Source organism: Monodelphis domestica, chromosome 2 (genome assembly GCF_027887165.1).
Source record: "Monodelphis domestica isolate mMonDom1 chromosome 2, mMonDom1.pri, whole genome shotgun sequence".
NCBI classification, from domain to species: domain Eukaryota; kingdom Metazoa; phylum Chordata; class Mammalia; order Didelphimorphia; family Didelphidae; genus Monodelphis; species Monodelphis domestica.
Window position 1 is genome coordinate 436,451,615 of NC_077228.1, and position 14,398 is coordinate 436,466,012.

The 14,398-nt window shown below is 32.3% G+C and overlaps 1 protein-coding gene across 1 annotated transcript in view; it reads right to left on the bottom strand.

Annotated features, from left to right (window-relative positions):
* Positions 1 to 14,398, bottom strand: part of NOX3 (NADPH oxidase 3) — a 104,868-nt gene that overhangs the window by 18,119 nt on the left and 72,351 nt on the right. Inside the window, exons 9-10 of the mRNA XM_007484802.2 lie at positions 10,914 to 11,060; positions 1,266 to 1,390 (exon numbers count right to left, since the gene is read on the bottom strand). Of these exons, the coding sequence (XP_007484864.2) occupies positions 1,266 to 1,390; positions 10,914 to 11,060 (272 nt within the window). The remainder of the gene's footprint in view (positions 1 to 1,265; positions 1,391 to 10,913; positions 11,061 to 14,398) is intronic.

Here is a 14,398-nt window from a genome sequence, read left to right on the forward strand (position 1 = left end):
AAATGAGAAAGTTGGAGTGGGCAGCTCATGAGTTCTCTTCCAGCTCTACAATCTTATGATCCTTTGAATTATATACTCTTACACTGATTAAATTAACTTTCCATTGACTTTTAGGTAATAGTATGCTATGCAATCATGCATTACCTTAATGACTGTGTTAGTTAAGGATATACTGTCCTATGGAAAGGAGTTAGTGTCAATGGATCTATGATAGCGTTTAGTGTCTTCTTTGGATTGCAACTACTATGACATCACACATAATTAAAAAAATTAAATGCTTCATGATGATGATGATGATGATGATGATGATGACAATTAAGTAAAATTGGGATGAATTGAATAAGGAAATTTGGCTCCATAGACTGGATTTATTTTTAACATAGTAGCAAAATATTTAATAGTTTCTTTTTTCACACTCTTACCTTCTTCAATCTTAGAATCAATTCAGTGTATTGGTTCTAAGGCAGGAGAGTGGTAAAGGCTGGGCAATGGAAGTTATTTTTCTAGGATCACATAGCTAGGAGGTATCTGAGGCCAGATTTGAATCCAGGATCTTTTGGTTAATAGTTTCTTTGGAATGTACTACACAATTACTTCCAAGGTCTATTTGCTCTGGAAAGGGATTTCCCCCCCACCCTATGCTATATAATGAAAATTCTGACCACATGCTTACTCTTGAAAACTAGATAATTTCTTTGAACAATTGGAAACTTCGGGGTAGAATACTTTTATTTTCAAAAATAGTATCTTACCCAAAGAACACACTAAATGATTCACAATTTCTGACTTTTCTACTGCCTGAAAAACAGAGACTGAGATAAGAGTATAAATGATGATCTATCACTCCTTGTTTGATATTAAGACTTTTAAAGCAAGAAGCTCTAGTTAGATTTTTAGCCCAACCAAACTGGATATTTTAATTTAATAACAATTAAGGAACAACTGTATTCTCTGGCGAATTCTTAAAGATATATGCAGGGTAAGAAATATTTTTAAATTAGGGTGTTTGAAAAATTTGAGTTTGGGCTGATAAAGAGGGAAGATTTTTGAGTTAGTCAAAACAAGTTGGCAAATACTAACTTTTTGACACCTTAACTCTGATATTTTCTGATAAAGATGAAGTACATATTCTCCAGAGAGAAGAGTCTTATTTAGAAACAATGACATGCATTAAACAATTAGTATCCAATGACTTTCAAATTAAAGAGCACTTTAGATTAATCTAGAGAGAGGCAGAATATGCATAGTCAATAAACTAACCCTACCTGGGGTGGTTGTAAGCTAGTTGTCTGAACTCATTGTTCCAGTTAGGTCTTCCATAGAATGTCTTCTGCTTTAGACCAGTAATTGCATCAACATTTTCATCCCAGTGTAAAGCTATGTGGGCAGCCTAAAATAAAAAAAATCATAGCATGATATAATTATTTGGATAATGAAAGGCTCCTAAGTATAAAGTAAGGGACTGTTGATTTAATGAATTTCAAGGACTCAGACCTCAGATTCTAACACCTTTTTAGTCATAGGAATTGAAGGTTCGGCAGCTTAAATGACTTATCTGGGATAACAGGTGTATAGTTGGTACATTTTAGCAGCAATATTTGAATATAGGTCCTCTGAGTACCTTGCTAGTACCCCATCTATTGGACCATATTTCATCATCCATAATCAATATTTAAAAAACGATCATTATTAGGCATTCTCATCAGGGGAAAATCAAAGCTAAGTAGAAGTAAGCACCAAGCTTTTACTGTTAAATGGCTCAAATATATATTCTGCATTACTTGTCACTCTTTCTTCACAACCAGGCCACTTAACTTCTTGCAATATGTTGTCTACCTCAACGTCTCTGATGAAACAGTATACTCCTTTTTTGGAGTTACCATTTATTTTATTTCTTATATGTGTAACATAATTTGTAACATTATATATATATATATAATTTGTTATAAATATTTAATATATTATAATAAATATACTTATCCAAAAGAAACACATTTTCACATTAGCTATGCCCCAATCTGTCTCATTCTTTTTCTACCTCTTCCCTTCTACTCCTTTCCCTCTCCAAGAAGGCAAGTAATATGATATAGTTTATAGTTGAACATGTTATCATATAATTCATATTTTCCTGTTCTTGTTGTGAAATAAGACACATATTGTTTTCATTAGAGAAAAATTCATGGAGGAAATAATGGGAAGAATTTTAAGTTTCAATCTGTATTTTGACTCCATCTTGATGTGGTGGATATCATTTCGATGGTGGTAGATATCCTTTTTCATCATGAGTCCCTTGGAGATGTGAAAGGGAATTTATTTTTTTTTATCTTAACTTAATCAATCAAGTACTTGGAGTGTTCCACCCTTTTAACTTAAATCAGTCAGGAACTTGAGAATCCTTTTGATAAAAGTTCACACCCTCAGAGGACAGAAGGTGAATCCAAAGTCACTGGCCCCTGGGCAGTGCCAGGCAATTTAAGAAACTGATTCCTGAGATATGACGGGGATAGCTGATGTATGGAGAAAACCCCATGAAACCAGTAGCCTCTGAGACCCTCTGTCTCTTTTGGTGGCTAAGGACTTTTGGCAGCTCTGTCTTTTGGTGGCTCAGTTTGGTGGGGCTCAACTTGATTAGGCATTCAATTCTGCCTTGGATTCAATTTTGGTGGCTTGAGGAGTTCGGCTTTAGTGACTTGATTGGATTGAGGAGACCCTGGCCAGAGACCCTGGCTCTTTGGCTCTTCTCCTGTCTTCAGTGGGACACTCTCTTTAGTGAGGCACTCGGATCCAGACTTAGTTAATTTAGCTTGGCAATATTTTCTATCTCTTTCCTACATTACCCCCTTTATTATCTCTACCTTGCTGTACTAAAGCTACTAAAGCTACTAACAGACTCAAAATTTAATTTTTAATTATTATAAATGGCAACCACAACAATTTTTAAAATTCTTATATTTGTCAAACCCATTTTAATTTTTACAGAGATGTCCTGAATGATTGATGTTTATAATAGTTAAGTCATTCACAGCTGATCATCATACATTATTGTTACTGTGAACAACATTCTCCTTGTTCTGTTCATTTTACTCTGCATCACTTCATACAAACCTTTCCAGTTTTTTTTTTTTCATTTCTTATGGCACAATAGCATTCCATTACAAGCATATACCACAATTTGTTGAGTCATTTCCTAATTAATGGATGTCCTTTCAATTTTCAGTTTTTTGCCTCAACAAAAAGAGATGCTATAAATATTTTAGGACATAATTTCCTTTCCTTTTTCTTTGATCACCTTAGGAAATAAACCTAATGGTGGTATTACTGGTTCAAAAGTTAGGCAAGGTTTTATAACTCTTTAGAGTATAATTCCAGATTGCTCTTCAAAGTGGATGGATCATTTCACAGTTCCACCAACAATATATTAGTGTTCCCATTTTTCTACATCTCTTCCAACATTTGTCATTTCCCCCTTTTATCATTTCATACAATCTTATAGTTATAAGAGGATATCTCATAGTTATTTGGATTTGAATTTATCTAATTAATAATAATTTTGAGCAATTTTTCATATAGTTAATATATAGTTCTGATTTCTTCATCCAAAACTGTCTATTTATATGTTTTAACCCTTCATAAATTGGGTAATGGCTCATATTCTGATATTGACAAAGTTCTCTATATATTTTAGATGTGAGACCTCGATCCAAGAAACTATAAAAAAAATTTCCCAACTTATTGTTTTCCTTCTAATCTTAGCTACATTATATTTATTTGTACAATTTTCAATTTGATGAATCCAAAATTATCCATTTTACATTTTCTAATGCTACCTATTGTTTATTCATAAAAGTTTTCTCCTATGCAAAAATCTAATAGATGATATGTTCTTTGTTTTAATTTGTTTATATATTCTTTTATACTGAGGTCATATACTTAATTTGATCTTATCTTGATAAATGATGTAAAATATTGATCTATATCTAGTTTTTGCCACCAGTTTCCCCAACAATTTTTACCTAATAGTGAATTCTTATCCTCCAAACACAAGGTTACTATAATCTTTTACAATTATTTGCTATATACCTGTTCTGTTCCATTGATCTTCTTTTCTCTTTCTTAACCAGTCCCAGATAATTTCTATAATTACTTCTCTATAATATAGTTTTAAATCTGGTACTGCTAGACCTTTTCCCTTCAAGTTTTTCTATTATTTCTGTTGATATTCTGCACACGTTTAGTATTGATACTTTTAATCAATATTCTTGTTTTCCCAAATTAATTTCATTATAAATTTCTATTACAATAAAAATAATTTTTAGTAATTTAATTGGCATGGGATTAAATAAGTAAATTAGCTTAGATAGAATTGTAATTTTAATTATATTGGCTCTGCCCACCCATGAACAATGACTATTTCTCCAATTATTTAACTCTGACTTTACATAAAAAGTATTTTATAATTAAGTTCTTGTAGTTTGTAGACTTGTTTTGGAAGAATGTACTCCTACACATTTTATTCTTTCTATGGTTAAATTAATTTCTTGTTTTCTCTTCTTATAGGATCTTGTTAGTGATATATAGAAATGCTGATGATTTATGTGGGTTTATTATATATCTTACTATTTTGCTAAAACTATTGATTCTTTTAATTATTTTTTTAGCTGAATCTCCAGGATTTTCCATATATGTCACCTTATCATCTGTATAAAGAGATAGTTTTATTACTTCTTTGCCAATTTTGATATCTTCAATTTATTTTTCTTATATTCTTGCAATTTATAGCATTTGCAGTGCAATATTAAATAATATTTTTGATAATAGGTATCCTGGTTTTTACTCCTGGTATGTAGGGAAGTCTTTAACTCATCCCCATTAAAAATAATGTCTGCTGATGGTTTTAAATATATGTATTAATATGTATTAAGGAAAAGTACACTAATACCTTTTATTTAATAATTTTAATATGAATGAGTATTGTGTTTTTATGCATCTATTTATATAATCATGATTTTTATTTGCATGATTATTTTTAATAGTTTCCCTTATATTAAACCTTCATGCCTACATACCTGGTATGAATCTTGTTTGGTTATAATGTGTAACCTTTGTTACATATTGTTATAGTCAGTTGGCTAATGTTTTATTTAGATTTTTGCATCTATATTCCTTAAAGAAATTGGCTTCTAATTTTCTTTCTTTGTTTTTTCACTTCCTGGTTTAGGTGTCAGCATCATATTTGTTTCATAAAAGGAGTTTGGTAGTACTCCTTCATTACCAATTGTTCTAAATAATTTATTTAATAATTGAATTAGATGATTTTTAAGTGTTTGGTAAAATGCACTTGTAAACCCTGCTGGTCCCGATGCTTTTTTTCTTAAGAAGTTCTTTTACAACATGTAAAATAGTTTCATTTAAATATTCTCTTTCCTCTTCTTTTAGTATAGACAATTTATATTTTTGTAAGTATCAATTCATTTCACTTAAGTCATTAAGTTTGTTGGCATATAACTGGGCAAATTAATTCCTAATAATTGTTTTGATTTCATCTTCATTAGTGGTAAATTCAACCAAAATTTCAATTTTGATGCTGGTGATTTTGTCTTCTCTCTCTTAATCAATAGTTAATCTAATTTGTCTGTTTCTTCCTAAAACCAACTCAGTTTTATATATTAATTCAATAATTTTCTAACATTCTTTTTGCTAATCTCATTTTTATTTTTAGCATTTTCAATTTAGTATTGAATTAGCAATTTAAAAAATTGTTCTATTTATATTTTTAAAAAATTGCATATCTAATTCATTGAAATGCTGTTTCTCTATTTCATGGATATAAACATTTAAAGAGAGAAATTTTCCTGTACTGCTTTTGCTATGTCCCATATATATTGATATGTTGTCTCATTATAATAATTTTCTTTAATATACTTATTTACTGCTTTATGATTTGTTATTTAATCCACTCATTCTTTAAGATTAAGTTATTTAGTGTCTGATTAATTTTTATTCTGTGACTGTATAGTCATTTATTAAATATAATTTGTTGCATTATCTTAATATATGGTGAATTTTTGTAAAAGTACCATATGCCACTGAGAAAAAGGTATGTTACTTTCTAGCTCTGTACAGTCCTCTCTCTATATATATCTATTGTATCAAACTTATCTAACATTTTATTTATCTCTAACTTCTTTTAAATTTATTTTGGTTAGATTTATCCAGTTCTAAGAAGGGAAGATTTAAATCCTCTTTTACAAGTTTGTTACCAATTTCCACCTGTAACTCCTTTAGCTTTCTTTTGCTTTTCCTTCATTAATTTGGATACTATAATATTTGGTGCACACGTTTAGTATTGATACTTCTAATCAATATATATCAATAGTTCTTTTCTGTGATTGACTTTTATAAATCATTTAAAATTTTTGGTCTCTCCTTTCTTCTTGCACTTGCTCATCTCTAGGCTTTCATATTATCCTGGCTCTTGTATCTCTCCTCCTCTGTCTCCTGTTTCCTTCTGCTCTCTAAATATGAATGTGCTCTAAGACTTACCCTTGGACTATCTAATCTTCTGTTTTTAGACTTTCTCATGCAGAGATTCCATCCATCATACCTACAACGAAACTTGTGTTTCAAAGTTTTCTCTCTAGACCAGATACCTCTCCCAGTTTCTAATCCTATATTTCTATATGCTGGACATTTGCCTTTTTATTATCTCATTGTTACCTCATATCCATCATTATGGCTAAAACAGAATGTACTTAATTCCTCTCAAAGTCAATTTCTTTTCTTGATTCACTTTTTTTTTTGGTCCATGTCCTCCATCATTCAGGTACCTTGAGAGTCATCTTTGACTCTCACTTTCTTCACCACATTGATTCACCAATCAAGTCACTAAGTCTATGTGATGCCTCCACCTTGATATTTCTTATGTGTGTCATTTTTCTATTCCAACCTATACCATCCTGGTACAATTTCTCATCACCTTGTGCCTATAGCTTCCTAAGCAATATTCATTCTTCTATTTCTTCCCACATTAATATGTCCTTTATACTGTCACTCAATAAACCTTACTGAAACATTACTTTCATCATGTTATTTCCAAATGTAAAAACTTTAAAATATCCCCATTGTCTACATAAAGGTCCAATGCCTTATCTTGTTTTTCAAGGACCTTCAAAATCTACTCAACTTCTTGCACCAAATTTTTCACTAGTTTTTCTCTTTCCTACCTTTTTATTTCAGTCATAGTGGTTTACTCTGTCTCATCTTGTGTACTCTTGTACACATGATTCTCCTTGTTAAATATTCTCTTCTCCAATCCGATCTTCTCCTATGAATACTTTTCATCTGGAAATTTCCCTCCTCAGCCTAGTTCATAATGCTCTCCTTTTGGTCTATATTGCTTATCATGTTCACTTAGCACTTGTATATTGCCACTATCATGGAGAATCCCCTGTATAAAATCCAGCTAGACATGGATTTCCCATTGACAGGGATGTTCTTACACATGCTGACATTATACCAATTGCACTGAGATCTATGGCCATTCAAATACCATTAGCCTAGCTATTCAAAATGGAGGCTATACACCATAGATTTATGGAAGAGACAGGCAAAAATTGCATAGTATGAGAATACATGAATGGTTTGTAATTGGCATTTCTCTAGTGAGTGCCCTGGCTAGTGAGCTATTTGATCAGAGAAATCCATTGACATATACTACCTTAAATTTTTTCCTTAACTTTTCTCCCTGTGTATATGTCTTATTCCAAGTAGATTTTTAAAAACTGCTCAAGGACAGGATCATGTCTTATAATTCCTCTTGGAATCTAGTGAAATACCTTACTTATAGCAAGTTCTTAATAAACATCAGGAATTTATTTGGTTATTTAAAAATTAAGAAAGTTTTTGAGATATAGATAAGGAACTGAATTTTGTAATGTCCAGTTGAATTTAGTCATTTTTTTTACTAAAGCAAAAATAAGAACTTTAAAAAATATTTCTTTAGGTTCAGCACATTTAGCACAATGCCTAGAACATAGTAAGCACATAATAAATGTTTGTTGACATACTGACTGACTGTACTGACAAAATGACTCATCTGCCCAGTAATTGAGCCAAAATGTCCAATACAGCTTTTAAAGCAGCTATATTCCCAGAATAATTAATGATTTAACTTGAAGGCAATTGTAAAGGATGCTTATTTTTAAATTGTTCAGTGAGTGAATTATTTTTGTGGATTGGTAACTTCAGTAACCATGGCAAGACTTTTTGTAATTCTAGTTTGTGACCTAAAAGACAGGACAAAGGTTAAATTCAGTTAAACAATTATTTTTAAGAGGGCCATTTAATTCCTGGATGTTTGACTTTGTGTAAAACCAGTTTCTATCCTGTCCATCATTCCCCAATTGTGTGTCAACCTTAGGTGTCTCCAATTTTATCAAGAAGGAAATTATCAAAATAATTAATTTAAATTCAGAGGAATGCAGAAAATAAGTAGTCACTAAACAGTCATACTGTGCCTTTACAAGTGTAGTAGCAATAGTGTTGAAAATCAAGCAGTGAGACACTCACAATTCCAAAATAGTCACTGCTATTAGACACAACCCCAATGTATTTAACTGCTAAGATCAATTACAAATATAGAATGATAAGATTTTGAAGAGAAATGACTTTCTAATGTGTAGGTTGAGAGTACCTAGGTGAAGGGAAGTCAGCAATGATTTATTTTGAGAGCCCTATCAATCTGATCCATGTGTACACAAAGGATTCCCATTGTATTTCATTGATTAACAGAAATGGATAGTTCAACTGTTACCTTGTGGGAGTGTGCTAATTTATTTTGACATCAAAAACTTGTCATCAAATGAAAAATGTTGGGGATTACTGCACAAAGTCCAAACTCAGTTCTGTATCAAGATGTACCAATATGAACCCTTATCTAAGCATAAGTTATTATTAAGTGAGAGGAAGCCTAGGATTCTGGAAATAGCAATATACTTAGCGTTAAAGGGCCAGGTTTTAGTTCCAGCTCATCTACTTATTCACTGTGTGATCTTAGACAGGTTACTTCCCCTTTCTGGGTCTCAGTCCTTCTTCTATAAAATAAGATTAGTAGCTTTTCAATCCTATCTCTTAGGGATTTTGTGAGAATCAAATGAGTTAATTATGTATGTAAAGCAGTGACTATGTAATTGTCTGCAAATATGAAGGAACTATATTATTGATCAAAAATCCCATTTATTCACATGCCACTTAAATGAACGAGAAAAACTGTTTAGAAAATGTAGTTAACATTATTTAACTCATCTAGAAGTGTGAAATTTGGCTTCCAATGAAATCTAACTTCAACATAATGCCAAGGAATCACAATATTTAACTAGGGATGCAAACAGACCATAAAAATTCATTTAGCTGTAGACCAGTAAGCAAACTCTCATTCATTTGCAAAAGCATAGAGCCAAATTAAAGTGTTGCTCCATGGGGCCAACCCCAGAGAAAGATGGAGAATCCATTTACAAACGCAGTTATTAATGCAAATCTCCTTGGGTCTAACACACTTTACTTGGAAGTAAATATCAATACCACCTGCTGCAAAATACTGGTTGGAATAGCACAATCCATAACCTAATAATTGGTTCATTGATAAGACCCATTTAAAGAGAAAAAAGCAATGGTTTATGTTATAATATTCATCATTCAGCATTACCAACACTAAAAGACTATTATTGATATAAAACCTTTTAGCATCTTTTGGTATCTATTCTATTTAGTAAAAATCAAAACCTAGCTCTTTACAAATATATAGAACACAGAATTTTTTTTCTTCTTTTAGATTACTAACATGCACACAATTTATAAGAATGCCTAAAGAGAGGGTTCTCAATAGATTTTTCAATTAATCAAGTGTTAAAAATTTATTCTCTCTTGAAGCTCTCACCTTTTTGCAATCCATATTTTGAAGGTAAGTCTTTGAGAGTTTCCAACTGAAACCTTTACAGTTAGCTCCCTGGACACCGCTATGCCCCAAAAAGATACTCAGGAAATCAGCAACCATGCATTAGGAACGTGGGGTCCAGTGTACTTCTTGAAGTGGACAATATAGTCTTACATGATAAATTTAATCCAGTGTTTCAAAATTTACTACTGCTTTCCACTACCCAACATTTTCATCGTCACAGGGAGTGTGTTTTCTGGAATCTTCCTTTTCTTTTTCTAATTAATGTTAGTTGTAAATTCTAAATTCTCATTGTTTAAGTGAGTTTTTCTTAACATTTAACTTGTGTTTCTCTCTTCTTTTTTTTAAATGGAATTATCTTTTTGTATCTTCAGATCATTATATAGATATAGTCATGCTTTGTCTTGAATTATGATTTTATCCTAATGACTTCCACCAAGGCAGATCAATACCTGTCCAGCAGTTTCTCATCCTAGAGAGTTGCTTGAAACACTGAAGAGTTAGTGACTTGTCTAAGGTCACACAGCCAAATCGTATAAGAGAAAGAACTTAAACAAAGGTTTTTCTGAGTTAGAGGCTGGCTCTTTAATTCTTTCTCCTGTATATTTCCTTTTTTTTTTTTTTGGCTGGGGGAGGATTATTCCTATTCACTACCTATATAGTCTAGAAAATCAAGTTGGCTTACTCAGTTTCAGTAATGTGTGTTCTGGAGCCAGCTCAAACCAACTAGCTTGACCTATTTGTTAAATTTTCAATATGAGCAATTACACTTTGTAAATCGGCTAACTCCTCCACATCAGGGCTTGATTTATTGTTTTGTCAATTGTCTAGTCTTAAAAAAAAGTATTTGAGAATATGTTAATAATGGAGATTAAACTTCAAAGTTTGTGTACTTTTTTTTCAGAGAACTGGTTATTAAATATTTACTAGCACACCACCGGTTTCATGGTTTCATGAATACCTGATTTTCATCCCATCCAGTAAGAAATATATGATAACTCAGAAAATTGGTTTTCCCCTTCTCAGCCATCTGAGCTTCCAGCAAAAACAAAAGATCAGCAAACCACTCAAAGGCACATGGAACTCTGCAAATCCAGTAGAAATAAACCTGTCAGGAAAAAAAAAAAAGCAGAGAATTGGATAAGGAAGTCTTTTCATAATGCTCTTAGTAATTATCTATGCCTATAGCAGCAAACATATCCTTCTGTTCACATTTAGTCCACATTGGGATGTTTTGCAAATAATATGCTTCTGTGTGCCAATGTAGAAACAATCTCAGTGTGCCTGAATGCCTTTAGAAAAAAAAAAAACACTTTTCCTTTGAAAAAAGCCAAGAATGAATTCAGGGAATGCCTAGAATTTGGGCTTTTGCCTCTACATGAAGATCAATTTACTAAATTCAATCTTGTACTTTTCCTCAACAAAGATTAATAATCATAACAAACTATGCAATGGCTTTGCAATGTTCCCAGATGGAGATAAAACATTACATTAACTACCTTAATCTTTACTTATGACCTAAGCTCAGGATTTGAACTCAGGCCTCTAGGGAATCCAAAGGCTTGTGTATTAATCCACTTCACCAGCAAGAGCCCCAGGAGAACAGAGGTTATGATAATTGTAGTTACAAGCCTCAGTGGACTCACATTTTCCCTTCAGCCAGACATAATCAGCATCCATGAAATCTAGGGGGTGGTGTATGTGCATGCATGTCTATTGACATCATGCAACTCAAAGATTTTTCCTTTTTTTAAACTGTAGGCAAAATCTCTCCATTCAGTAAATGCCATGGAACAAAATGTGGCATCAATTTGCTGGAGAAAGTGTTTGGTTTGTCTGCTATTGTTTTCAGATGAACACAGCCGAAAGGGACACAGATATCGATTGTTTTCCCCTGTTTTCTTTGCACTTAAACTTTCCCCTTGGGATGAGTGCCTATCTTTTAAATGTTGACATTTGGGGTTTGGAGGATCCTTGGACTCCGTGTGAGAAAACTGGGCTCGAAGTTCTGACTCTTCCACTGACTAGTTGGGTGACTACGAGTTAGTTAACGAACCACTTTCAGTCTCAGTTTGCTCATTGGTAAATTTCACATGATAGGACTATGCTGGGACTGCAAGGCTCAAAGAACATGAAGTTACCTTGTAAATATATATATATATATATATATATATATATATATATATATATATATATATATATATATATATAGTTTAGTGGGGAGGAGAGGGAAAGAGATGCCCTATATAAATGTAATCTTAAAATACCTGGAGAAGACTGAGCTATTACATCTATTCTTGATAAAAGAAATCACTATCCCCATTGTCTTTCTTTTACTTCCAGTTTAAACTAAGTCATTTCTTTATTTCTCTCATTGGAAATGGAAAATCTCTACTATCTCAAGTGCACAAAATACCCATTGAGTTGCCCCCCTTTTCTCTAGCTTCAATATTTTAGGTGGCACCCTTTTTGTGGTGACATTTTGTTTTATATGCAATGGTTATAACTTTGCAAATTACTATTCTATTCTTTGTTCTTTCACTCAGTAAAGGTTATAATAAAAAAAAAAAACCTTTACGTTTTGTTTCAGGATCAATACTAAGTATTGGTTCCAAGGTACAAGAGTGACAAGAGCTAGGTAACTAGGGTTAAATGACTTGCCCAGGGTTACATTGTTAGACAGTATCTGAGGCTAAATTTGAACCTAGGATATCCAGGAATGACTTTTTATCCACTGAGTCCTTTATTTGCCCCATGGATAGAATTTTAAAAAGAAATTAAGCCTAGATTTTCCAGCTAGCTCCAACTGGGAACTAAGTGCCCATATTTTAGAAAATAGCTAAACAAATTATGATATGTGAATATACCAAAATATTATTTTGCTTTAAGAAAGATTAAAATAGATAGTTTGAAAGGAAACTAATGAAACCTCTATGAACTGATGCAAATAGAAGTGAACAAAACTAGAACAATTTTTAAAATAAAAATGCCTTAGAAATAAACAGCATTGGAAGACTTTAGAACACTAATCAGTGCAATGATAAATCATGAGCCTAGAGCACTGAAAAAGAAACACAGCACTTATCTGCTATCAAAGAGATGATAAACTTAAAATGCACAATTGGACATAATAAATGTGAGAATTTGATTTGCTGAATTGGGCATATTTGTCTATTTCCCTAATAAATTAACTTGTTTGTTATATTAAAATTTACATGTATTTGTTATGACAGTTTTATATCTATCTATCTATCTATCTATCTATCTATCTATCTATCTATCTATCTATCTTACTGTTTAATGGGCAAGAAAGGAAAAGAGATAATAAATGCTCATAAAAATAAATAAATAAATGTTTTAAAAATAGGGAGAAATGATTTTTTGAAACCCAAAAAGAAAAAAAAAAGTCTACGAACGGTAAGCTGAATCATTGCTTTACAAAGGATAACACTCAGTTTGCAGTTAAAATAAAGAAAACACTGATGTGATGGGGAAGAAAGCTCCTTGAATTCAAGTCCTGACTCCAGTTACTTATCCAACCTTCATCTGATTTCTTTTTTTTTTTAGCTTCGGTTTCCTTCTGTGAAAAATTAGAGGGTTGGACCAAATGATCTCTCAAATTTCTTTCAGCTTTGAATCCTCTGCTGCTATGAATGAACTGAGACAACTGAATATTGTAAATACTGTCCTAATCTTCCTTACATAAAAAATTCCATGACATTAAACCACATCAACTCTTTTATTTTCTTTTCCAAATAGATTTAACTTTTATCCTTATTTTCTCATGGCTTGACCTCGTGTATGTGCATGTGGGTGTGTGTGTGTGTCCCTAGGGTCTCTCAATCCTTTTTATTTTCTTTGCCTCCTTACAATAACTTGCTATTTCTTCCTTTGCAATTGACAGATGCAAAGCCTTCTGGGTGATGCTTGAGCTTGTTCAGTTCAAGAGGCAATGGAAAGAAAATGAACAGACTCAGCACAAGTGCTTCAGGCAGGAAAGGAAAAGAAAAGTTGGATGTAGGAAAAGGGCATTTACTTTGATTCTTTTTAATCTCTTTAATGGATAGGGAAACCCAAGTTAGCAGAGGGATAACTGTTTCATAATGCCTCCAACATTTTGTCTTGTATAATGCTCCATCAACAATGGATTGAGGACATGTATATGTGCAGGAGTATGTGTGTATATATGTGTGTGTGTGTGTGTGTGTGTGTGTGTGTACATATAACTCTGATCTGTATATTTCAATGCCAAATTATTTTTATAAACACAAAATCTGATCTGTAGAAAAAAGCAGCCGAGTTCAGTGACATTGAGGTTCAGGGATGTTTGGTACCCACATGGAAAAGTAGACTACTAATCTAAAAATGATCATTAATAGAATAATGAGGTACATTGAACTTTCAAAGGAATGACTCCTTAGAGATTGAATTCCTAGTGTATATACT